At 39.3% G+C, this 26,377-nt stretch overlaps 1 protein-coding gene across 1 annotated transcript; it reads right to left on the bottom strand.

Annotated features, from left to right (window-relative positions):
- Window positions 1-333: 333 nt before the first annotated feature.
- On the bottom strand, window positions 334-22,894 carry LOC134415555 (pituitary tumor-transforming gene 1 protein-interacting protein-like). Its single transcript, XM_063151040.1, has 7 exons — window positions 22,739-22,894; window positions 21,814-21,866; window positions 19,369-19,477; window positions 16,641-16,755; window positions 13,110-13,175; window positions 8,644-8,690; window positions 334-1,925 (listed from the first exon to the last, which is right to left on the bottom strand). The coding sequence occupies exons 1-7, from the start codon at window positions 22,851-22,853 to the stop codon at window positions 1,876-1,878; spliced, it is 555 nt and encodes a 184-aa protein (XP_063007110.1). The 5' UTR covers window positions 22,854-22,894; the 3' UTR covers window positions 334-1,875.
- Between the last annotated feature and the right edge of the window lie 3,483 nt (window positions 22,895-26,377).

Here is a 26,377-nt window from a genome sequence, read left to right as displayed (position 1 = left end):
TAATTACAATACAGATTCAAAAAGTAGGAAACCTATTTTTATATAAATTTCTCAGAAACTGTACCGAGAGACAGTTTGAAGAGGTAAAGCCAGTGAAAGAACACTGCACCAAAACCAGTGATAAGTGTTATTTACTAAACCTAAGCAGAGGCAGGTTCTTAGACACTGCAAGGAATGGCAATTTACATCCTCACCCACAAGCATGATCTAATTCCTGCCACAGACAACCAGCAAAAATGCATTTTTTTCCTTCTCCAAAGTCATACTTAGAAACTTCTTTTAAACCAAGTTAATTTAAAATGGTATGGAACAACAGAAGTAAACAGAATCATATGCAAAATATTGGAGAGTTTATTTTAGGAAGGGGAACAAAAATAACACAAACATCTTCAATACTGTACATTTGTTTAATAGATAATACACAGCAAGGGAGGTGCTTTAAAGTGTGCAGAATAAACAGGAACATACAATTAGACTGGGGGGACAGAAGAGCTCTTTGCTTGTCACATCATACTGGTAAGCTACTAAAAGTGCTCCAGGAAATACCTCTATGAAAAGTAAGAAAGACAGGAAATAAATCACATTATGGAAATATCAAAAGAACAATAAAAGGTTAAAAAAAATACTGCCTTCTTATTGTACTGGCTCTGGCAGGGACTGAGGTAACTTTCTTCACAGCAGCCCTTATGGTGCTGCTTTGCTTTGGATTTGTGGCAACAATAGTGCTGGTAACACACCAGTGCTTTGGCTTTTGCTGAGCATTGCTTGCACAGCATCCAGGTTTCATTTTCCCCCCACTCTGCTTGCTCCAGCAACTAGGCCAGGGGGGAGCAAGAAGCTGGGAGAGGACACAATTGGCACAGCTGGCCAAAACTGACCCAAACTGACCCTATTCCAGGCTCACCAAGACAACTGGAGGGGAGGCTGGGCAGAGGTCTGCTTCTAGGAGGTGCCAATTGCCTTGGCAGAATTTGTTCCCTCTACTCTCCTTTCCTTCTCTTACTGTGCCTTTATCTCAACCCTTTGCTGTTCCCATTCTCTCCTGCATCCCCCCAAGGGAGGGAGGAAGCAGCTGGGCAGTGCTTCAGCTGCTGGCCAGGGTCAGCCCTGGTAAACTGCAGAATCTGGGCAACTTTATACTATTTTGTTTTTCAATATACATTTAGTTTGCAGAAGAAAGTGCTCACACAGGCTGATGTTTCTTAAATTTAGGAACACCTAACTATGCTTGTTTCAAGATCAACCTTTCTCCAATTTTGCTAACTGTATTTGAAGTACATATTAACATTCCCACAACTGAATTTAATTATTCAAAGACAAATATGCTCTTCTCTGTCAGCCCTTAAACATTACACTCTTGGAAGATGCTTTTCCAGGCAAAAGAATCTCCACCCACAAGAATATGCATGATGTATTTTTCATCAACTACTTCTGCTATGTGGAGCTGTACTTCCATGTTGCTTTTTGTTTTATATATATATATATATATATATATATATATATATATATATATATATAATCTCTATTTAGGAACATGAGAACAACTCTTTTAAGTAGCAGTTAAGACTGAACTCAAAATCACACTATTGTGACTATTAACCATCTAAGTCAAGTAATAAAATATAGATTTTAGGAAGAGGAAAGATAACCTTCAGTGAACATTTCAACAACAAAAAACATTTATGGAAAATTAGTTTCATACATGTAGGAGATAGAAACATGTTATTTCAGAAAGTCTTTAGCTGCTTCTAGTTTTACAACTAGGAAAAAACACTTTGGAGAGAAAAAAACAAAAGTGAAAGAGCACAAAGGGCTAATGAAAACAAACTGTCTTCCTGGATTCTGGAGTACAGCTCTTGTGGAAGGTGCCCATCTTCATTCATTCTCAAATCTGCTGTAAGGGTTATCAGAATCCTGGAGAAGACCTGTAAAACAAAATGGGACTACAGTTATAATTTTCTTTTTACAGAAAAACTCTGAGTTACTGACTTCACTGCTATTGGTAACTGCATGTAACAAATCCAAAAGGCAATTCTTGTAATAGCTGCTCTATTACCCACAGTCAAGTATTATAATAAATTGGAAGTGCTCTTAACCACTCTTATTTCTCAGACAATAAGAACAACAAATAAGTATTTCATGATTTAGCAGGGAGAGAACATTTTTCTATGAAAAATTATTATAGAAAAACAATTTCTCATCTGTGAGGTATAATACCCCAAAAAATGCACTTGTGAGAGTCAAGTTGAAAAAAAATCCAGGTATAGAGATGTCTCAAGAAGAACAGATTCCGAGTGGCCAGTTTATAAATGCAAGTGACTATAAGATCATCATCCTTTTAAAATGTAAGATGTTGCTACTTTGACTTAGTTCTACTTCAATTATACCCAACCATCTGTCACATTCAGCCACTTACAGCTTATCTGCAACAGGACAATAATCTCTAAGAAAAAATGAAGATCACTTCTTATGTGCACTAAAACCACCAGGGACCAGAATGAGAGCATCACTTAATCCAAGTTCCAGCATGCTTCCCTCACAAAGATTCTTAATGACTTTATACCAGAATACTGTCACAGCAAGCACAGCAAAGCCATCCAATTACGCTGAGTGCCTGGATATGCAGAGCATCCTCTGTATAGGTCAGCTGAGCAGTCGCTGTTCCACACAGAAAATAATTTCAAAGAGACTTTAAACTACACTTTAAACCTGGGGTAGGCAGGAGACTGAAAATAAAGGAGTCCTATAACAGTGTAGAGGCTGACCTTATGTTGTGAAAGGACAGAACACTATTGCTACTTTTTCTGCCAAGGTTTTTCTACTGATGTGTAACAAGGACTCTTCCACAGCTCATTTGTCTAGGTGTGGAGACAGAGAACAGGGCAGCCCAGCAACTCCAAATCACAAATGTTCAGATTCACAATAATGAAAAAAAATATTTCTAGTCACTGCCAAACCTTGTAAGAACTCTCAGTCCTTTTCACATGTACCTGCACACAGATATTGAACATTGACAGTTTTATCTGGAAGTCAAAGCCTAATGGTGCTGGAGGCAGACTACACTATTGCCTACCTTGTGCAGCTGGTGAGCTTCCTTTGAACTGCCAGGTTATTTTAAGATGCCAGTCAAGCAGCACAACTGCTCAGGGCTGATTACTGTACCAGTTACTGCCACTAACTACCTAATAGGGAACAGTAAATATTTGGAATAAAGAATAAATATGAAAAGTCCTATAATCACTCAAATAAACAAGATTACAAGCAGTCAACTTGCAAAATGTTAATATCCAAACTATCCCTCATATATATGACCCTTACTTGTCCAAGGAGTAAGCCAGTAACATCTTTAAAGCTTCAGCCAGGTAACATGACACATAGTCTATTTGCCTGGTATAGTACCTTGTATCAGAGGTTCTATCCATTTCTATAATTGTTTTGGGGAAAAAAAAATTAAGTATTTGCTTACAAAGAATGTGCTTAGATGATATAATTGCCAAAAATTAACTACAATATTTTCAGATTTTGAAATTTATATATTTTTAAGCTTCTAGAATGTGGTCACTTCTCAGACTTTAGTATTACCTTTCATGCATTTAAACAAGCAGTTGTGATGTCCACTATGCCTATTCTAGCTGTCAAGTAAACTAATACACAATAAAAAATCCTCTCTTATCCTTGGCCTGCCATTCAACCTTCAGTGCCTTCAGGTAATAGTCCTGCATTAATTTCACCCCAGCTCAAAGAGAGAAGAAACATTTATTTAATCCCAGATCGTCACCACTCCCACCCTTCCTCCAGACTTGTTAATACTTTGGCAGGTAGGATATATGGCTCCTCATAGATTTAGTTACCTGAAACACAACTGAGTAGTCCAATTTAAAAAAAAAATTTGAAATACTCCCGTATTTCAGCCCTTTGAAACACAAAACGCATTTACCAAAAATAGCATCAATACTGGTAATTACCACTATTACTACAATTGCCATTGCATAAACTCCCTGCACTCATTAAGCTCCATTTACAAATAAATGCACCTAACTTCAAGAAGCTTTCCACAAAGTGGCAAGAGGTGCTACCATATTGCCTGACAAAATGAACACAGCCTGCAGACTTTTCTCTGTAGAGTCTGGCAAGTGCTTATTATATTTTTTGCTGTTTCATTCAGGACACATACTCAACACTTCACAGGTCTGAAAGTAGCACAGTAAACCACTAGATACTGTTCTTTACAGCTTGAGCAGCTGAAACCCAATGGAAAAGATTTTCTACATCCAGTAGTGCCAATTTCAAATTAACCAGAGGATCATGTAAGAATCCTGATAAACTTTTCCTACATCATTCTGAGGAGTGAATATACTCTCCTCTTCCCCTGTCCCAAAACACTCAGCTAAAAGCCATTTTAGAAAACTAATCCTCATATTTCAAGTGAATGTGTCATCTTTACTTCTCACTCCATATGCCATTCCCAGTAGTACTTTACTTGCTTTAATTTTACTGAACTATGTTTAGGAATGAACAGATCTAATCAACATCAATCAGGAATTAATATGCCTAACTAAAAGTACTCTCACCTGTTTCATCACAAAATACTGAAACTAAATAGGCTTTAAGAACTATGGGTTAACTTAGTGTGAATATTTTTGGCTCTGACTTCAGAAATTGATCTCCCAGGAAAAAGGGACTCCAAAAGAAATGGCAAACCCTCCTTCCAAATGAGGATAACCAGGGGTTACAATACCTGATACACTTTGCTTTCAGCCTTGCTCTAAAGCCTGTATCCAGCAGTTAAATTTCTTTTATCCTCATAATTTTAAGTGCATCATAAGATTACTTTACGTAAGAGGAGTGAGACAGCAGCTCATCACTTGCACCAACTCTTACTGAAGAAGTATCAGGCTCCAGCAAGTGGACAAAAACTATATGGGGAGACATACAAAAAAAGGAGCATGACAAAAACCTTCTGTCAGCTGCCACAGCTGCCCTGTCAGTGCCACTCTGAGGGGCGGGCAGCCCATGCTATGGGGCAGCACGTCTGGTTCAGCTGAAGCTCTGGTGCTGCCTGGAACCAGACAGGAGTTGTCTCTCCACTGTTTCCTGTCTGACATGAGAGCCACTACCCAAGTTGTCATTTACCCTCAGGGGTTCAGAGAAACCAGATGTTTGCATCTTCAGGAGCCTTGTTTGCAATCAAGTCCACTGCATGTCACTGGTGAACTTGAATATTGGCACACAGGTCACTTAAGAGTTCTTACTTCTATTTACCCTCATTTTGAGGTTAGTATTTGAGCTATTTAGCAGTATCTATGAAACACTCAAAAATTTGATAGGTATAGTAGTCAAGTATCTTTCATCAGTTTACAGGAAATAATGAAACATGTTAGTAAATATGAAATGACAAAACAATGGTCAAAAGAAATTAATACCTCTTTCCAGCATATTCATTTATATTGTATACTAACTATACATGTTCCCAGTCATTGAGATCTGACTCTCATCATGTATCAACACTGCCCAAAAAGAGAATTAACAACTGAAATACTTGTAAGAGACTGTGCATAGCTGAAAACAAAAAAACCAACCTAGTTTGCTGCATGTCTTCACCCCTTATTAAACTTTTCCTCTTTATTTCTAGACCCCCATATTAACAACTGTATTCTTAACAAATAAACTAAATAGCTTTCAGTGTTTGGCAATGTAAGGTTCTCCTGCTTTGCATTCAGAACACTAAAGAAGGTGAAGGCAAAGTATCTACCTTGAACAGAAGAAACATTTACCGTCATAAACTACTGAATATAAAAACCAAAGCCTTACATAGAATAAACAAGAGAGGATTACATACCATTAAAATAGCTAATCAAAATCTTTGCAGAACTAAAGCAATGAAATGATTATCATTTTGCAAAAATTAAATGAAAAAATCCTTCCACTAATACTTTGCAAAATCCTCAAATAAATAAATAATAAAGCAGCTTCTCACTAATGCTATACTGAACACACAATGGAAGCAAATGCAGCAGGAATTAAATTGTAGTTCCTTTGTGTACTACACAAGCTGCAAAGTACTCCGAATTCTACTTTAAATTTTTCCTAAGAGTCAACATATAATTTGTGTAATCATATTGCATTCATATATGTGAGCAAATGAAAAATACTATCAAATTGTGCAACAAAGAAACAATTGAAAGTGCGTACTCCTGGCTGCTAAAGCTCTCTATTGCTTCCAATGCTCCCAGAGGATTGTGGCTAGAGTGACACCTGCAGTGCATTATAAATGTGTAATTACCATTTAAATGGGGTATGGAAAGCTGGGGATGAAATGGGAAAAGGCATTCCCTTAAAGCCAACCAAATACTGAAATTTCGGGCATCATCATCTGTATCTACAGTCAGGTTAACCAAGTCATTGTCATTCTGCCACTCAGCCATGCCTGCTTAACTGAGAATCCTCTCTGCAGTCTGTGAGGGTGCAAAATAATCTAGTGCCTCCATAATTATCTGCAGCAATTTTTATTAGATTATGTTTAATATGCTAACATCTGTATTTTCTAGACAGTAAAAAATGAGACAAAAGAGAGACCCAAGTCTCATGGAATTATTCTGACCACCATTTGTCTATTATCAGAATGCAACCCTTACATTCAACAGCAATTGTATTTTTTAATTTCAAAATTTATACATATTTTGTATTTAATTTTTCCTCAATTACATACATCCTTTAAGGATGTGCTAATTACATTATGTGAGAGTTAAATTTTTTCTATAAAACAAAAATTAACCATGAGATTCCAGGCCTTAAATTGATATACCTGATAATATAAATTAATATTTGTTTTGGCAATACAGCAAACCTGTCAATAAACTTTATATGGAAATTTGCTAATAAAATTTAAGTTTTATAGTCCAATTGCAATCTTGAGCAGGTAAGCTGCATTGCAAAACCGAAGTGCAGAAAGAAGTGAGTATGTCTGACTTCTTAACAGAAGGAACACTTTCCATTAACACAATGAATGTATGAACTTGTTTCTCATTTATTCATTGATAGTGGAGGCAAAAAGACACTAGCTCTCCTATGACTGTGGACAGTATAGCTACAAGCAATACTTGATTTATTGAATTTGATGTCTGTATTCTCAAGGCATTTCATTATACAGTTTTAAATTTCAGGGAACTCAAGTACTCCAACAAGATCCAGCAAAGCACCCCACCAGGCTCTGAAGCAGACACTGAACACACAGCTGTCTTCAGTAAAATGTAGGGCCATGCAGAGACAAGTGAACTGGTTCCACAAGCAGAACATAACTGATGCAGCTTTCACATCCCTGAACCCCAGAGCAGGGCTCTGATATGGGAACTGCAATTCTGCACCCAGGGCTGCATCTGGGCTGCATCCAGAGATGCAAAGGTCCATCTGCACTGAGTGCTGCGTTACTGTGGGGACACAGCCGTTGCCCTAAGTGCTTCACCAGATCTTTCCCAATGATTCCAGCTTGCTGAGATTGACTGTCAGGTCTCTTCTAAGGAGAAACAATCACAAAAAGCCTGTATTGTTTCATGTTGTGCTTGGATTTTGTTTGCTTTTTTCACATCTGGACTATTGCTGTCAACCACTCAAACAACTCTTGAAACTGAACTGTGGTTGAGATACAGGGTTAATTATCCTGTAAAATACCACAGAACAACTTCCTTGACTGATGTTTAACAAAAATTACTTCCAGTTTCTACAACATTCTTTCCTCAGTAGCTCAAGCTTCACAGTGTAGTTTTCCTCCATTCCAGCAAAGGATCATTCTTTTACAAATGTTCTCTAGGCAGAGAATTCCCTACAGAGTTTGTCTGTATCACTTCTGCATCAGGCAAAGGGCAGGCTGCAGATTCATGAAGGCATTCCTACACTCTGTCAATCATTTAACAAGAGGATGAAAATTAACAGCTTTGAGTGATTGTTCAGACCCCTAGAAACACCTTCTCTGACATTAGTGCAATTTGCATAATAAAAAATGCAGCAGAGTTTTAGCAGATCTGTCTCTGAATACACAGTACTGTTAACCCTATGAACAAATCAAATGAAAAGTGCAAGTACTGACAAGCCTACATAATAAGAGCCTCCTACACAACACAGCAGGTCCTACAGTCTTGTGATGTGATATTCTACAACTGGATAGCTCCACTTAAAAACAAAGAAAAAAATAATTTATCCCTACATTAGGCTGCATCCTCCACCCTTCTTTTTCAAGCTTGATTTAAAAAGTTTGCTATCTACTAGTCAGTCTCTCTTCCTTCAATAGCCATGACTCCAGCAGCAAAGTTCAAGTAGGCTGATTTATCACATTCAATAACAAACAAAAAAGCCCCCAAACTCAGTCTTTTTACTTAGGAACAGACAGAACAAAACACTTATTTTAACCAATATATTTAAGTGCCCATCCCAAGCACACTGTCTTCTTGCCCAGTTGGACAGTTAGTGCAGGAAGAGAACAGGAGCATAAACATGCTAAAATCAGGTGTCAGAAGACAGGCATCAGCAGAAAACTGGGCTTGGTTACTTCTGCTGCTCATAAAGCAGCTTATTTCTGCTGTGAATTTTATCCATCATTAGGAAAAAGGAATCAACTTAGGCAGAGGATCAAAACAAGATGACACATACCATACTTCTTACGTATTTCATCATGCTTCATTTTTCTTTCATGTTTCCTACAAGAAATAAAGGCATCAGAAGAACATTCAGAACATCTTTTGAGCTGTAAGCAAACTATAATTACATCCAAAAAGGACATGAGCATTTTTTACATTAGCATTAGTAATCACATAACAATTTTAAAAAAAATCACACTTAGCAGTTATATATTTATTATATATATATTATCTTTCTATTTACACTTCATCTGTAAGTATTTACATACACTGTGTCTATAAGACTTACCATAAATTCTTATTAACAGAATTTAGTGCGAACATAAGATGTATAACAATAAAAAGAAACACTTTTCTATATAGAAGTAAAGCATCCACATACATGCACACATTCACACTGAGATGTTGATCTATACATAAGAAAAAGGCACTACACTAAAATGGAACACTCCTTAATGCTTTCAAGCAGGGAGCATAATTGTAAAACTTAGCTTTGCACAGAACATACTTTGAAATACTAATTCAATCTAATAATACTAAAAGGATAAAAAGGTGTATTACTATTTTGGTTAAGATGTACAGCAAGTGTAAGTGAAAACTACTACTTTCTAAAATCCTGCATGGCATCCATGCAGAGAATAAATTAAAATTTTATGCTAAATATAAATTGGTTTTTATGTTGTCTGACCATAAGACTGTTTTTAAGGCTGTATCTAATATTGCCAAACTTAAATTATTCATATAAACCAACTGTCTGAGGAGTCGATTTCTCCCTCCCTTTTGCAAAGGTGAAGGGGGAAAAATATGTTTAAATGGAAAAAACTCCATCTTTTATCAGACAGTTTTCCTATATTACAAAGGAAGGATCTATTTTGCTTATTTAAAAAAACAAACAATACCCACAACTGCTTAATGAGTATGAGCCAGGATCTATACACCTTGAGTAAACAAGAAATGAAATTTGGGAAATAAAAGTCCCTCTAACAAAAACTTAAAAAAAAAAATGCACCCTTTGCTATCCCCTGTCAAAATTCAACCCAGTTAGATGAGTTGTGACTTCTGCCGGATTCCAATTTGCACGTATTCAGCAGAAAGCTGTTAAGCACTGACAGCTTAATTCACCAAAGATCCCATCTGCCCTATGCATATTCCACCTCCAAACAATTCCTACTGCTAATCAGCCCCTGTGTGTCCTCAGAAGCAATTATCCTGCTTCCTACAGAGCTGAGGGCTGAAGTGGCCTTTTCCAGCAATTGCACTTCTGGGAAAGCATGCAGATAAAGCACAATGAGAAAAACCAAACAAGACAGACAGACTCAAAAGCTTCCACTACTGTTTCCCAGAGACACCCATGTCCCTTACATCCCCCTGCATTACTAAGCCCAGGCAGCACAGTAAACAAAGCAACCTGGCCAAAATGCACTAACAGAGGCTGGAGAGTCGGGTAATGAAATTCACGTAGAAGAAGAAAGTCAGGATTGAGACATTGAAGAGAACAGAAAAAAGAGGAGACAGATTTACCCATTGAAGGTAAGCTGATAACAGGATTTCTGCTTTCTGTGGTACATAACAGGAAGATATTATATGGGACAAGGGATCTCAGGAAGAGAATAGAGAAATTCTGCTTAAAGCAGCCTTCTCCAACATAAAGCTAAATCCTTCTACTGTATAGTTTGTGAGCTCAAACCAAGTTTATTACAGGTGGTACTAATGGCATTTCTTCCTTGTTTTGCATATCCTGTCTGAAGTAATGAAGACTCATTGCTGCAGTAGCTCAGTACACTTCAGCAGCCAGTGTGAATCAGTTCTGAATTCAGCAAGCACCTGCTTAAGAAGGGGATGGTGCAAAATCAAGCTGTGTAGGCTTTAAACCTCAGAAAGGCTAGGGATACTTCCCTAGGCTATTCAAAACAAACCACCAAACACCTAATTAAGTTTGAAGGGTAAAACCATTAATATCAGTGAAACATTCAAACTGACAGGCATCACTTCACCCACGAGTAAATCCTTGCTCAGTAAATAAGGCTCAGGTACACATCAACCCAGAGGAACCAGACACAGCTCTGAACAGGCAGTCCCTGCATCAGCCACCCAGAGTTACTGTACCACCCACATCTCACATGATGATCAGCTCAAGTCACTTCAGTCTTCTGAGTTGTTGTTTCTTAACACTGCTGCTATTACTCCATCTTATACATCCTGAAGTCTTGGCTTCTCATGCAAGCTGTCCCCCCTGCTATAAGCTGAGGAAGTATTTTTCCCAATACTAACAATTCACATAATAATTTTCCATACTTGGTTCTTCACAAATAAACTGCCATCCTTTCTTTCCCTGGCCTCTCTCCTTGTTCTTCCTTCTATCAATTTATACTTGGCACTAGATCTTATTGCTTAGCATTTGTTTATAAACTTCTAAAATAAATAATTATTTATAAATTATATAAATCTAACCTAAAAATATACCACATATTTGAAGCTGTAAATAATTGAGTGTATAGAAAAAGACTCGCTACTCAATGCCATACTTAAAAATTATTTTTCATGTTAGAAATTATGAAGTCAAATAAAGGACTAAAGCTATGCAATAAGATACCTGTTCAGACATCCTTCATGCCCCTCACTATAAGTGCAAACTCAAACCATCACCAGTGATTTTCAACCCTCTCACTGAACTGACAGCTGCTTTCAGCCTTGTGTAAATAAGCAGACAGCCAACATAACAACCTTTACTTTTCATTTTAACAGGCATCTTCCAAAGAGACACTAAAGTATCCATAATTAACTGAATTTCAATGCAAACAAGTATTAAACTTAAAAAGCAGACTTTTACAGTGTACCTGAAAGACAGAAAATACTAGGTGCTGCAAATCATCTTAAACCTTCCACAAAAAATATTTCCATGGAACACTATGGAACTGGGGCCTCCTTGCTTTGTTTTTACCATTCACTAATGGAATCATGAAACGAATCTCAGGCTAGTCCTCTTCACCTTCCATTGCCAACTGATATGAACCATACATCAGCTGATATAAGCTGTATTTGAAGTAGCTGTATCCCACAGAAAAAACAAACAACATGTAAGATGACAAGAAAAAAACAAAGCCAGACAGACACAAGATCAATGCTGCTCCTATTTTCCTCCCATATTTATCTGAACATTTATCTGATATTTAACTGAACATCTATTCAGCTATTTTCATAAACTATGTGAGAACTTCACAGTAGAAAGGAAGGACTACACAGTACAAGGCAGTGTTTTCCTCTGCAGGCTGCTTGTAAAAAATGGGTTGTTGAGAATATTAATTTGTTCTATAGCCTGCCAGTAGCAATTCATTCTCCAAAGGTCTTAGAGGAAGCAGGCAGTGGGTAGGGTGAGGTGCTCTAGGTGCTGGAAGTGGCTTAGTCCTCGTGTTTTCCCATGACCCCCAGCCACACACACAATTGGTGTGCATGTTCAGAACATGGAAACACCCCAGGGCTGCTGCTAAGCTCCTGCAATTAAAGCAGTTTCTGTTTCACAGACACACTCCTGAGACAAGCTGGGAAATAGGAATGCTGCTCTAAATAAGGCTGCAGGAATCATTTTGGCAGAGTAGCCTGCTCCCAGTGGTCTTTGCTCCTAAGCTAAATTCAAGAATGGAGCTGATATTAGCTCTAGGTTGCACTACTTGCTTGGTGTGTGCACAGCACACCTTACACTCCAGACGCATCAGACTTCCTACAGATTAACTGTACCAAGCTGATACACAAATCACAGTGGAAAGGTTACAGAACACAATCATCCCTTTATGCACATAGTCAGAAGTCTATGCTTTATAACAAACACAGGTAAGTGCTGTCTTAGCTGAACAAAGCAGCATAATTAAAGATGTACATTTCACCACAAGGCAAGTGGTTTTGGCATACAAAAACTGTTGATATTCCTCACTGGATCCCTCCTCTTTAGAAAGAAACAAAAGCATTATAGGAGAAACAGCACATTCATACTAGCACTTGGCCTACTGTGCTGTGACTAGTTATAACAGGATTAACAAGTAGAGAATTCCCCTTTTTTTCTGATCCATTGCAAATATTCAACATAACTTATCTGAGAAACTGTGAGTGAGCATACTTCCTGAATTGGACACCTATTTCTTACCCTTTCATGTACATTCAAGTCTGACACTTTCAGCTCCCAAAAAACAAATTTGCATCTGTTCTCCTCTTGGATAATGTTTGCCAACACTTGCAATGATGCACAGATCACTCATAGTACCTGCCACACTGAGCATCAACTTGTTTGCTCTCTGTTCATTTACAGCAATACAGCTCCTAATCAGGTTCACCAATCTCATAATAAAGCTGTTTTGTAAACCTGACACTGTCATGCCTAACATCACAATGCCTCTTTGTTTAGTACTCCATGTATTTCTTAGAAAGGCAGAATACTCCTGCATCATCAGGAAGTGTAGAGCTATATATCAAGCTGTCAAGACTTACCGCTGAAGAGACTGTAGCCTTCTCTCCTCTCTCTTCCTAGCTATCTGCTCCTCTTCTTCCTCTAGTCTGTTAGAAAAATAAGGGGAGGAAAAAGCAACTTTATTGCTAAGCTATCACTATTTAGTACTTCATAGCCATGTGAAATTTCACAGCTGAGTAAGTTTCATTTACAAGTTTGTGTAATTATCCTTTCACATTTTATAATATCCAAATGCTGTACTCATTGCAGTAATATGTCCTTCAGCCTCCACAGAACTATTTACAGCTTCTTAGGAAGAGGATGTGGACTGTTCCAGAAGCAGGATTCCTAGCTGCCCTTTTCCCCATGTGTCACACCCCATTTAAGAGTCACTGTTCTGCATGTGCACAGTTAAGTCCATTGTTGTCCTTTGGAAGATGATTGATGGTTCATAAGCCTTTGATGCCAGAACAATTTATCTTTCCAACAACCATTACCATCCAATCTCAAGCTGCCCCCAGGAAATGAGTCTGTTCTGGAATGAGCAAGGATTTACCTGAGCATCAGCTGTGTGACTCTGGGAAATGCTGAACCTACACAGTACATCTGAGCTGTGCTTGTGCAGATTTCTCTACTGAATTCTCTGCTGCACTTTAGCTCTGTGTCCTGCCTTGCAGAAAGCTCAGTTTCACTTAACCATTAGACAGACCCTGTAAGACTTGTAGGACTCTAAAGCAAATGTCAAACAATTTTTCTATTAGTTCTTCCCTGACAGAATTTATGATGATTCTTCAGGGTTAGTAAATGGACAAATGCCATGCTTGCTAATTAGTAATTAGTAAATGGACAACTGCCAGGTGCTAATCACCTTCCAGAAGGGAATAAAGTTCTGAAGATGTCTGAGCTGAATATTTACAATATTAATACACCTGAGCAGCATTACCACTCATCTGCAGCCACCAAGACCCAAGTTTAGCAAGAGTGACATCCAGTGGTTAATTACAGCATGTCAAACACTTCAATACACAAAATTCAGACACATTCAGCTCTGGAAATATGAACTCAATTCCTTCATGTGCTCAAAACAGTCCATATATCTGTCTCAATATTTTATTTATTTCAATACAAGCCAGTACTTAAGAATCCATGCAATGTTTCACAAACAAATTTCTTAGTCCCAGCTTTTTCCACCTAAAGAATTAAAAAAAATCTTGGGGGAGCAGGAAACACAAACAGGTCACTTTTATTTGAAAACAATGTTAGACTCTTTTGGAAAACTAATCAAGTCTCCACATCAGCATGTCCAGCACGACTAAAAGCTCCCATTCTTGGGCACCCTTCTGTAAAACTGCTTTACTGGAGACCTCATGTCTTATAACTATGCAATAATCTTCACAATTGGTGTTGCAAAATATGAAAGCATCAAATAAATCAAATGTTGATATATGATTCAGAAAATACATTTCTTCCCTGTAATTAAACAGTATTCTGATTTCTGGATACTTGGAATGAATTGTTCTTCCAAATTCAGAAAGTTTGAGATTATACAAATGAAAACATGGTTGACAACAGAAGTTCCTGAGAGTCTATTTAGTAGAGTTTCACAAATAATAGCTGTTCATAGAACTGTCAAGTACAAGGAACCAGACTCTAAGAAGTCCAAAATCACAGGATAAAAAACAAAAACTATGCACCAATATTCCTAGAATTCCTGTGATAGGATGGCCACAGATGAGCCAACTACATTACTGATGTGGGGGCTGATGCACTGAAGTATTCTCTGTGTTCAAGGAAAACCTAAGTTCAGGCTTCTCAAACATCTAAACACCCCCAGCTTAAGAATTCCCTAAAGAAACACTGATACTTCTGCAAAACAAGGTTACACCTTAGAGCTCAGATCTAAAAAGGAATCAGCTGAACAGATCTAGTACTACATTTCCACAACCCTTCCTTCGTCCTATTCACAAAAAAAAAAAAAGTTTCATTTGTGGAAAATGAGTCCCCAAAAATAAGGAAGAAGAGAGCAAAAGAATTCCTGCTGAGAACCACTGGGCTTAAAGCAAATAATGTACCAGGCTTCAGTGTAATAACACATTCTGACTCCTCCTGAAATAAGCTGGACCCCAGATTGACAAGACCTTTAAATCCTCTAAGTGTCACAAGATGAAGCTTGACACCATTGGAGTCTTGCCATAAGATGACTCTCAACTAACCCTCTATTTTTAGAATTAGATGTTACAGTACTGATGGACAACTTAGCTACTAAAACTGAAGTCCAGCACAAGTATCTCTTTTCACAGGATTCAAGCTTCATTTGCTGACATGTCAGCTACAGGGGCCTACTCAGTTGTTCTGCAGAGGATGCTGGCAGATCTTATGTAATATATAAACCTGTTCTTTACATCTCCAGGGCTTATCAGCACAGGGCTAAAGAGTATTCATTTTTGCACTTGGGCAGATTTGCTATACCAGCCTACCAACAAACAGGTACAAGCTTCTTTCTCAGGGAAGAAAGAAAGGAATGAGATGTTATTTACAATTATTTTCACATTTCTTTAAAGCCACAGATGTACCATATTTCTCTGGCTTTAAGGTCAGCACTAAACAATGTACAGTTACATAAGTTCTTTTAAAAAACCAAAACCAAATCTCAAACAGGAACAAGTCAAAGGTATTGTAAAAATTTATAGGAATAATTTCAAACCAAGAAATAAGGTCCCCATTTCATTCATACAAGTACTGAATGACAAAAAGAGCAGAGGTAGCTGAAACTACACTGTCCAGAAAGCTTTAAAACTTTAACTGATAAAGGGAAGCATGTTGTGCTGTCCCCTTCACACAGCAGTACTATTTTACCTACTCATCAACTGCTTCCCTCCTTTTAAGAATATTAGCTACTCAGAGACGCCAGTTTAAAAAAACAATTTTACAAGTTCTCCAAGATCTCAAGAACATTTAATTTTTGCAGCACTACTTTCCTTGAAAATAAGTAAATTATTCTTAGTATCTTAGAGCAAAGAAGTATTATCTTACATGTAGAATATCTTTTTGAATTGGCAAAGACAGCTAATCCCTTATATAGGGACTGCTGACAGATCCTAGAGCAACTCTGAAAGATGGATACCAAGTGCCATATAGGACATTGTGGCTCAGTTACTTTCTACTCACCTGGTCCCTTTTTGCTGTACCATGAGCTTGCCTTGAAAGAAATTATTTACACCATTATCAGAAGAAGCAAGGATTTACCTGGTCACTGAGAGATTTTATGTCCAATGTTAAGAAGAAAGTGTAAAATGTAGAAGTGTAAAGCAACAGCTTACCTGAAGTCAGACATATCAGCGCTGTTACCACTAGAAAAATCACTTCAGTGTCATTCCAGCATCATTTCCAGTGTCATACTACTTGTCACTAAATATCTCTTATCTTGCTATCTTTCTCAAACAAATAAAGCAAAGTGATCAAAACTGCTTCCAAATGAAAATATTCTTAGTGTAAGTAAAGGAGAGTAAAACTTGTAGGTAGATAGGGAAGGGCAGGACCAGTGTTGGTAAAGAAAACAAATGCACGTTTACCTCCTCCTCCTGGAACGCCTCCTGCAGTAACAGCAGTAACAGCAGCAGACTGTGAGGGACACCAGAATGAGCCCAGCTACCACAGCCATGGCAATCAGTAAAGCCTCAAAGTTTACTGAAAAACATGAATATATTCAGCTTGTTAGACTCCATCAGTAACATTCATCTTTCTGATAACTCTTCCCTTCCTTCCCACATGCTTTTTCATCCCTGTATGCAAAACACAATTCTGTTGAGCTACCCCAGATAAAATGCAGTATACCACATTAAAACTTTGCTATTATGCATAATCCACACTGAACAGACATTTAGTAAAACCACGTTTCTCATTCTGTTACTTCCCTACAGGTTACAAACAAATGCACTTTATCCCATAAAGCAAGAATTTTTCAAAAAAATTGTTTTAAACAAATTTTTTCTTTCAAAAGCATAGTACTTAACTGAAGCAAAAAAGGTTTTTTTGGACCTATTAAAGTGAAGGAAAAGACCATCAGTTTTCAGTCTACACTCCTGGCAACAGTACCTATTTCATTTGCTTACTATTCAGGAAAACACCCAACACAAGCTACTTTGTATTACACTGTTCTTCACTTCACTATGATTAATAAGCTGTCAACACATGTAATTCATATAAAATTGTAACTGGAAGCCAGTAATTTGTTTTTGACTTTGAAAGCTGCACTATTCACCTTCATTTTCAGCAATGGTGAACAACATTCATCTCTTTAATTTTATTTGCTTAAAGAAAAAAAAAATCAACACCACCTTCACAAGCTAATTAATTTTCCTGCTGTGTTTGTCAGGGACAGTCTCAATAAGACCATATAACCCTATTGCATATTGCTGCTTGAAATTTGTGAAAAACCTATTAAGGAAATGCATATTTGAGGGTGTTTTTGTTGTTCTGGTTTGGGGTTTTTTCCTACTTTTTTTTACTGAGAATGTGCTCCATTATGAAGTTTTCATTCTGTGTTTAAGCTACAGTCAATCTAGAAACACAAATGGCACAAAACATAGAAGCCATTTCCATAGCAGCAGTAAACTGCCAAGATCACCATGAGTATCAGTAGAAAAGAACTTGTTTCTCTACCTGGTGTGTTTGAGAGTGTTAACTTACTTCACAGCAGCTCATTTGATGCTGGGTTTGGATTTCTGGCTCAAACATGCTGGTAACACACCAATGTTTCAGCTGCTGCTGAACAGGCTTGAAGAGCACCAAAATATCTTCCCACCTGTCCCCTGCCCCCTTCCCTTTGTTCCCCCCAGTGAGTAGGGCTGGACACAGGCAAGAGAGTGAGAGAGGTCAGGAGGGGATGCAGACAGAATGCTTGAGCCAAACTGGCCACCAGACAATGTCATGGTCAGGGAAAAAAATCTGAGGTAAAGGACAGGAAAGTAGAGGGCAGAACTGGCTTCCAAAGGGAAAGCCAATTCCAACGGGCACTCATTGTTTGAGGACTGGCTGAGCATGTCTGCCTGTGAGGGGGGGTTAAAAAAATTGTGGTTTTTTTCCTCTCCCTCCTTTTCCTTCCCTTTTTAAACTGCCCTTATCTCTATCAAGGAGGTTTTCTGCTCTTGTTCCTTTTTCTTCCTCCATCCCACTGGGGCCATGGGAGAGAGGGAGGAAGCAAGCAGATGTGTGAAGTACTCAGATACTGGCAGGAGTGAGCCCTCCACACTTCCAGAAAAAAAATCTGCTAAAATGTCATAATAAAAGCCCAGTTTTCTTAAAAGTGAGTTTTATCACTGAAATTATATTCTTATCGTACTCTAAAAAACTCCAACAAAAGTTTAAGTACAAATGCCTGTTCTCAGAAAACAAAGCCCTTCTCTAAGAACACAGAATTGATGAAGTTCACCTGTACTTTTTCATCTAGTCACTCTGCAGCAGGCATTAAGTGGTAGTGCTCAGAACTTGCATGCTCCACTTTAACAGCAATCTCCTACTTCTGCTACCCTAATTTAGACTACTGCAAAACCTCTCTGCCCTAAGCACGGTAACTTTCTCCAGTCAGCATTGTCACTGACAGTTCACCCCCACTTGGTTTTGTCCTTTAGCCTCCTGCTGTCCATGCACAAACACACAGAAAGCAGCAAGTCTTTGCTCTGCTGGACTGAAGCTGTACTCTTGCTTCACACAAGCAGCTTTCCCATGCCTTAGGTGTTCTCTGTTCCAGTCTAGTCTGAATCTAGACCTGTACACACATTATTACAAAAACACCTCCAAATATTTCACCCTGATGGCAGAACATGCTCAGTCGTGTATTTTCTAGTAAAACATGCACAGCAAATGGAAACTGAAGAACAATTACACCATGCAGGATTACAACCCACAGTGGCACCACGCATGCTCCTTCTTAACCTTATCTACATTGCCTTTGGTACCCATCAATTACATTGTTATTTCAGTTGTTTAACCAAAAACAGCGTTCAAGAATTTCTGTGTGACTCTATTCATGTGATATTGGTCCGCTGCTGCCATTGGAATATAATACAAGTGTGGATCTAGACAAATCATCCAATGCTTTCAGAAATTTTAAAGAAAGTAAAAATGTTTTAAAGCCATTCCATCACCATACCTACACTGATTGGTGCTATGGCTTCAAAGCATAACCACTGCCTCCTCACCCTGCACCTCCAAATAAATTATCAGGAAACAGCTCCAGCAAGCTGTCTTTAATCATACTTATAAATAATTCTCTACAGCAAAAGTAAAATTAGTACCTACTCCAGCAAACTCCCCATCGAGCATCTGAGAGAGAGCACAATGAAGACGGTGGGAAAATACTTCTCACAGGGTAATCAATACATGTGCTGTTGGTGTAACACCAAAGGCACTGTGCAAAAGAAACAAGAAAAAGCCCAAATTATTAATCTTCAAAAACAGTTAACAATTGAGTGCACCACTCCAAAGATAGATTTCTTATGTGAATGTAACACTGGAGAAATGGAAGTGCTTTGTCTTCTACAGCATACAGAAGTGCTTGTGCAATTTCTCAGTAAAAAAACCTAAACTGAATAGTGGATAAGAACATTTTGTACTTACAAGTAATACTAGCCTGAAAATATTTGGAAACATATTGAGGTACTCTGCATACTTAAGGGTAAAATGGCTTTGGGTTTAAAATTACTGGAATTAACAAATACAAAATCAGACTGAAGACTGTTCAGAATTTTAAAACACCTCATATCTTTAAGGAATAAAAACACACCTATAATATTACTTCAGCCTTGCATTTGATTATCAACAAAAAGAAAATAGTAAAGAATTCTTTAAAGTCTACAGGAACTTTTTCTGCAAGGTAATGAATGATACAGCCTCATCCAGTCTGAGTTGCAGAGTATTCTGTGTATCTTAATTGCACATGTTCACGTATCTGGATATTTTTACAATTTCATGTTTTATATGTATTATAGATAAAATTCAGCACAACGTTTCTGCTTCTGAAGTCATCTCTAAGCATCAAGCTTAGGTTCTGGTTATCATCTGTCAAAATAAATACTTATTCAGAAGTCATTTACCACACAACCCAAACAGTGAAATAGGTTTGAATACCAGCAATAGGAATCTCTGACAGGACATGTTTTTTTTAGGATTCATTATAAAGAGTTCAGCCAGGAACTATGCTTTATCTAACAGTACTATTAAGAACATCTCTGTCATACATCCTCAATTACACAAAGCCTGTTATCTTGCTCTTAATGGATTACAAAACATTAAATACAAAGGAAACAATTTGTAGCAGATGCTGCTTTCTTGAAAAGTGTGGATACAAGAAGAATATATTACTATTTTGTAGTTGGCAGTCTGTACAATTTAAACATACCCATAAGGACACATCAACCAAAAAAAAAAAAACTAATAAAAGAGAATTCACTTTGCAAAAACTGTGCCCTTATAATTATGGATGCTAGACGAAAATATGATTTTTTGGTTCAAATATTTAATAAGAATTAACAGTTCAAAAATAATAACTACAAGTGGGCATAATAAAAGTCACTGTTAATCTCTGGACCTAATGCTGACCCTGTTTTGAGTAGGAAGCTGGATTAGGTGGCTCATGAGGTCTCCTCTACTCCAAATGACTGCACACTGCTGGTGACAACTGGAAGCCCAGAAAGGCCAGCTGTATCCCTCTGATGGAGACTCCTGCACCTAACTACTGAAAACGTGTCTAACCCAAAAGGCAATACCTGACACAGCTCCTGGCTGGAGCAGGGGCTGAAGTACAAGAAAATATTTCAATTCACTCATTCTCAAAGATAAAAGAATCTGACTATAGACAATCAATACAATTCAATTAATATTTTTCCCTTAAAGCCAAAATGTGCATAAGACAAGCAGGTAAGTTCAGATATGTCTCAATCTTCGCTGGTGAAGAGGTTTTCCAGTAATGGAAACTTTTAAGCAACTTTAAGACTCCTGAAATGTTTCTTTTCTGTGACATCTAAAGATTGAATTTGAAACAATCTCACACTTCTGCTCTGCAGGGACTAATGCCTTCTGCATGCTTATCACAATACTTTTGTAGAGCTAAACAAGTCTTCAGCAAAGAACAGAAACACAAATTCTAACATTTAAACATCTGCCTTATCACAATCTCATTGGAAATACACTTTGCTACCAACAGTGGCTTAGCCTGGCAGTCTTCAGCACAGAGTCAGGGGAGGGACCAGCACACTCTGCCTCAGTTACAGGAACTTCTTGCAGCATCTTTAGAGAAAGGCACTTCCATTGATTTGCATTGATTAGCAAATAAACGTTGCGCATCATTAGCACAACACAAGAAAAGCAAGGCATTTTAACTGCCTAAGACTGAGTTTATTCGATGGACATTTAACCAAGTGCTACGCACAAAATGAGGATGAGTCTGAGGCAGCAGCAAGATCAACCTGCTCAGCTGAGCTATGAAAGCCCTGAGCACACACTGACACTGGAAGCCTGGACTCGGTGTGTCCTCTCCAGACACAGCACAGAAACACCTGAGTGACCAAAGCATGGAGCCACCCTGGCTAAGTGAAAGCTCGCTGGCATCACCTGTGACAGATGGGAAGCAACACATCAGTTGATTCTATCAGTTAAATGAGAAACAAACAGCTAAGAAAGCCTAACAGTTTTCTTTCATATAAAGTGGAAATTCTTATCAATCAAAAAAGATGTTGAAAACCTTACCGAAACATTTTTTAGACATTCTTCACAGGACTTCAGGGAAAACGCTGAACATGCTAGAAAAACAAACAAAACCAAAATACAGAGATTATACACTTATTTTTATTCCAAAAGGTCAAGCAATTATCACAATATTTAAGCTTTTTTTCCCCCCTAATCCTAGATACAAGCAATAATTTTGACTGAAATAATGAAATCTCAGTAAAAAAAGGTGCACTTGAGATGCCCACATTTGATGTCAGCCAACCTGACACACACCTTTGTGGTCACATCTGTTGGTGGCAACTAAATCAGAGGAGAAGTTTCACCGGCTGCCTGCCAAAAGCAGCGAAGAGATAAATGATTCCAGCAGAACAGGAAGGGATGAGCACCTCCGTCAGCTTCTCCTGAGCCACACTCCTCACCATCACCCAGGGCTGAACAAACCCTGGCGAACGTGTGCTCTAGGATCACCCTGCTTGAGCAAGGGACGTTGGACCAGGAGACCACTGTGGTACTTTCCAATCTGCACCATCCTGCGATTCTGGGACTGCTGTCTGTCTGTGCCAAGGACGGGACACCCTAAGGGCCCCACAGGCGGGCAAACCCCAGCGCCATCAGCCCGTCCTTCGGCTGGGAGCGGGCTGTTCCCTCCCGGCCTACGGGACCGCTCCGCTCCGGACACAGCACCACGGCAAGCCCCGAGCTCTCCTCACGGCGCTCCGGACACAGCACCACGGCAAGCCCCGAGCTCTCCTCACGGCGCTCCGGACACAGCACCACGGCAAGCCCCGAGCTCTCCTCACGGCGCCGTTGGGCCCTTGCAGGCCTCGGGGCGAGCCCGAGCCCGTGTCCGCCGCCGCGCCGCTCTGCCCGGCCAGGCCCGCCTGGGAAGGCCGCACGGACGGGAAGCGAAGGGAGCGACGCCGCGCCGCCCGCCCCTCCTTACCCTGAGCCGGCGCCGGCGGAACCGTGGTGCTGATCTGCTCCAGCCCCGCCATGGCGCGGCCCCACAGCAGCGCCAGGCCCTGCAGCCACAGCGGCCACCGCCACGCCGCCTCCATGGCCGGGACGGCGGCGGACAGAACCCGCTCGCTCCGGGACCCGGCCCCGCGCAGCCGCCGCCAGCCCCGGGGCGGAGCGGGCTCGGGCCGGGGCGCGGCCCTGCTGGAAGCGGGCGGGGCTGCTCGGCTGGGCCGCGCCTTCCTCGCTGCCGGGGCACAGGGTGAGCGGCTGGGCTGTGCAGTCACTGGAGGGCGGGATCTGACATACGCGGGGCCTTTTCCGCTCCCTTCTTCGTTTGGTGTGACGCCCTTTTGCAAGAGTGGTGAGAGGGCAAGGAGGTGGCGAGGATCCTGTGCCCTGCCTCCTGGTTTCGTTCCTTAGTGAGGAACTAAGGCTGCCAGAGCCAACTGAGACAAGAAAGGCATCCACAAGGGCTGGCCAGAGAAATTAATAAAGAGATAGAGGCAAATAGAAAATTTGCCATGACCTTCCCATTTTAAAAGACTAGTGAGTTGTTGGTCTTGCATGATGACACACTTTTCAGGGCTTGGGAAGCATTTAGCACTCTTTCAAGTGCCAGGGATATACAGAACACCCAGATGAGTCTGCAAGATACAACACAGGAAGAAAAGAAAGACCCCAAACCCTCTGAGATGGCAGGGTGAGGACCCACAAGACATTTTGGGCATCTCAGTGGCCTTAGATGTGGCCAGGCACCAAACCGAGTCCTTAGTGACCAATGAAGTGATTTGCCATGCTGTGACAGAAACCTTGCTTTAGTTAAACAGTCCTACTGCTGAACTTCATTGGCTTCTCTGTGACTTATTCAGGAATTGGAAGTTTGATATTTGTCAATCAACAGCTGAAGTGCCAGTGCAGGTTTTGTTAGTGCTCAGACTCTGCTTCAAGCAGGAAGTAAACATTCCTTCCAAGAATGGCATTGTTCAGTCAGTAGTGATTCCAGCTGCTTGTGATCTCCCTTCTCAAACACTCCTCTTCTATTTGCACCATTTTTATGACTCTTGTGTAATAAGGCCATTGTTGCTATAGAAAGTACTGCAATTGGTTTGTGGATCTGGGCTGTTAGAGAGGCTTTTGTAAATATCCTTCAGTCTTAACAAGAAACAAGAGGAATGTTTTTCACAGTGCTTGACCTTGCCATCCTGTCTGTTTTTAGACACCTGATTCACCTTACTGCAGAGATTAATCTCCCTAAAGTCCTACATGGTAAGAGATGAGTAGCTCCAGGAAAAAATCAGAGGGAATTAGGATAACTGCTAGTATGTCTGGTGGCTTAGGTCAATGTGTAAAACTGAAGAGATCAAACCTGAGTTAGGTGCCCTTCCCTTAAATTAAGTTCCAACCAGTGCATTAAAAAGTTGTTTACATTTAATTTTGTCTATGTTATGTTCAGATTTTTGCCGGCAGCACTAGAGTCCCTGCTTCTCGGTCTTCAGGGATATTAGAAAAATAAAGCTAAAGTGAGGGATACGTCTTTGAAGACAAAGATTTTTTTTACCTGAGGTTAAATATAGGACAATATTATTATGACTCCAGTGTGCTTCAGCTGGCAGAATCCTTGAATGGCTGGGGTTGGAAGGAGCCTTTAAAGGTCATCTATTACCACTACTCTGTAATGAGCAGGGACATCTGAATACCAGGTTTTACCACATGTGCAGTCTATAAATCTTTATGCTCTGAAAAACTTTTTTTCTTATTTCTTGAACTCACTTGGAACGGGCTCTTGAGAAAGTAGAGAGACACAGGTGACAGACAAAGACAGCCAAAGATAAGGAACTGTTTACAAGTAATAATTCAATAGACTCTAGCTAGGGAGGCATATGCCAGAGGTGTATCAAGTCTGAAAGGCACAGAAAAAATGAACACAGAAGGGCTTTTTTTTAATAGAAGAACTAGAGAGCATTGAAGACAATTATCATGTAGAAGACTGAAAAAAAAGTTCTTAGAAGAAAATAAAGCACCTTAAATTGTGAAACTCTGGATATTAAGGACATTAAAAGTTTAGATTAGGCCCAACATTTAGATTTTTTTCCATAAATATGTTTGTTAACAGTCATGAAGTATCCAGATACCTCTGGTTCAGAAAGTCCTTGAACCATACTCCTTGAAGCTGTGTGCAATTGCTGAGGAAGATGCATTATATGATTGCTTTGTTCTGACAGTCTTCCTCAGGCATTTGTTGCTGACTGCTATTTTAGGTGAGATACTGAGTTAAAAGTGGCCTTGAAATGTCTTTATAGAGCTGTTCTTACTAATTTTCTTTTTCTTCAAAGCTTATGTTATATTCCACCTGATTGCACTGAATTATGTTTGAGACAGAGGGGAAATCCTTTTGCTTTTTTTTTAATCTGATTTTTGGATGCTTTTATGTATTCAGTGAAGAGTGACTTCTCATAAAACAGCTCAAATTCCAAGCTTTCCAGAATTTGGGATTTTTCATTGAGTTGCCTCTATTACAGTTATGTTAGAGGAAGTATTTAGCTGCAGCCAAGTGGGAGAGGAGGGGAAAACAGAATTTGCTGAGAGCTCTTCAGAAGTATGGATACATCCATCTTCTCGGCTTTAGTTTTATTATGCCTTTGGGGGAAAAAAACCCATTAATAAAATTTATGAACAGCTGTGGTAATTCTCTCCCAATAACTATTCCTACAGTAATGAAACACTTTTTCTCTTGGTTAGGTAGCCACTCCCTCAGCAGACATAAATTGCCAGGAAATGGAGTGTAGATGACAAGAAAAAGTGATCTACCAAGAAACTGACTTTGGAACAAGTCAGTATATATTAAGATTGCAAAAAAAAAAAAAAATCTCAGAACTTAAAACAGATTTTGATTATTTTGTAATTCTATACATATTTCAAATGATATTTTTTTTCCAGCTCTATAGATTTTGCCTGGGGTTTTGAACAGTGTTTCTACTCATGCATTTTCAGCATGAGGTGTCTGGCCCCTTTGCCTCATCTCTGCTCCATCGTTGTGAGAGAGCAGCTTAGTAAGCCATTCACTGGGTATCTGAACAAGGAACAGATTGGGCTGACAGAATCTTGTCTTCTTTTTTTAGCTTGTTTATTTTCTGTTATCACAAGTGCTAACAATCTCAAAGGTGACATATGGGTTACAAAACCTGGGTGTGTTCAGTTGATTCCCTTAGTGGCAGTATTACTTCATCACTGTGGCAGAGTTTACCCAGCTTGCCTGATTGCAGTAAGTGTGAATAATTCAGCTGATGAGTCACAAAAGTGATTAGAATGTCACTGGGGTTTTCTCTGTGTTGGACTTATGAACACAGACCTTGGTAAAAGACTTTTACTGCAGCAATGTTGTTCAAAAAGCTTTTTTTGGTTTGTGACTGGCTGCACCACGAATGTATGTTCAGGTTGCAATTTGGTTTGTAATTAGATCAGTCTTCCCACAAAAAGCAGTCTGTACTCTCTCCCTGAATACTTGTTCTTGTAGATGAAAAGTGCTGTGGTACGTGCAACAAAAATGTATCTGTAATCCTATAGAGAACTGATGCAACTGGAAGTTACTTTTTCAGTGAGATCAGGGATGCTCTATGGGTTC

Source organism: Melospiza melodia, chromosome 1 (genome assembly GCF_035770615.1).
Source record: "Melospiza melodia melodia isolate bMelMel2 chromosome 1, bMelMel2.pri, whole genome shotgun sequence".
NCBI lineage: Eukaryota > Metazoa > Chordata > Aves > Passeriformes > Passerellidae > Melospiza > Melospiza melodia.
Note: the sequence above shows the minus strand (reverse complement) of the source record. Positions and strands in the feature narration are given on the sequence as shown.

Bases quoted from the DNA above. Each gene is read 5' to 3' on its own strand.
- LOC134415555 (XM_063151040.1), bottom strand. From the start codon at position 22,853: ATGGAGGCGGCGTGGCGGTGGCCGCTGTGGCTGCAGGGCCTGGCGCTG. The intron at 21,867-22,738 runs GTAAGGAGGGGC...TTGTTTTTCTAG, and splicing joins TCCGCCGGCGCCGGCTCAGG to CATGTTCAGCGTTTTCCCTG. The intron at 8,691-13,109 runs GTAAGTCTTGAC...TATTTCTTGTAG, and splicing joins AGGCTACAGTCTCTTCAGCG to GAAACATGAAAGAAAAATGA.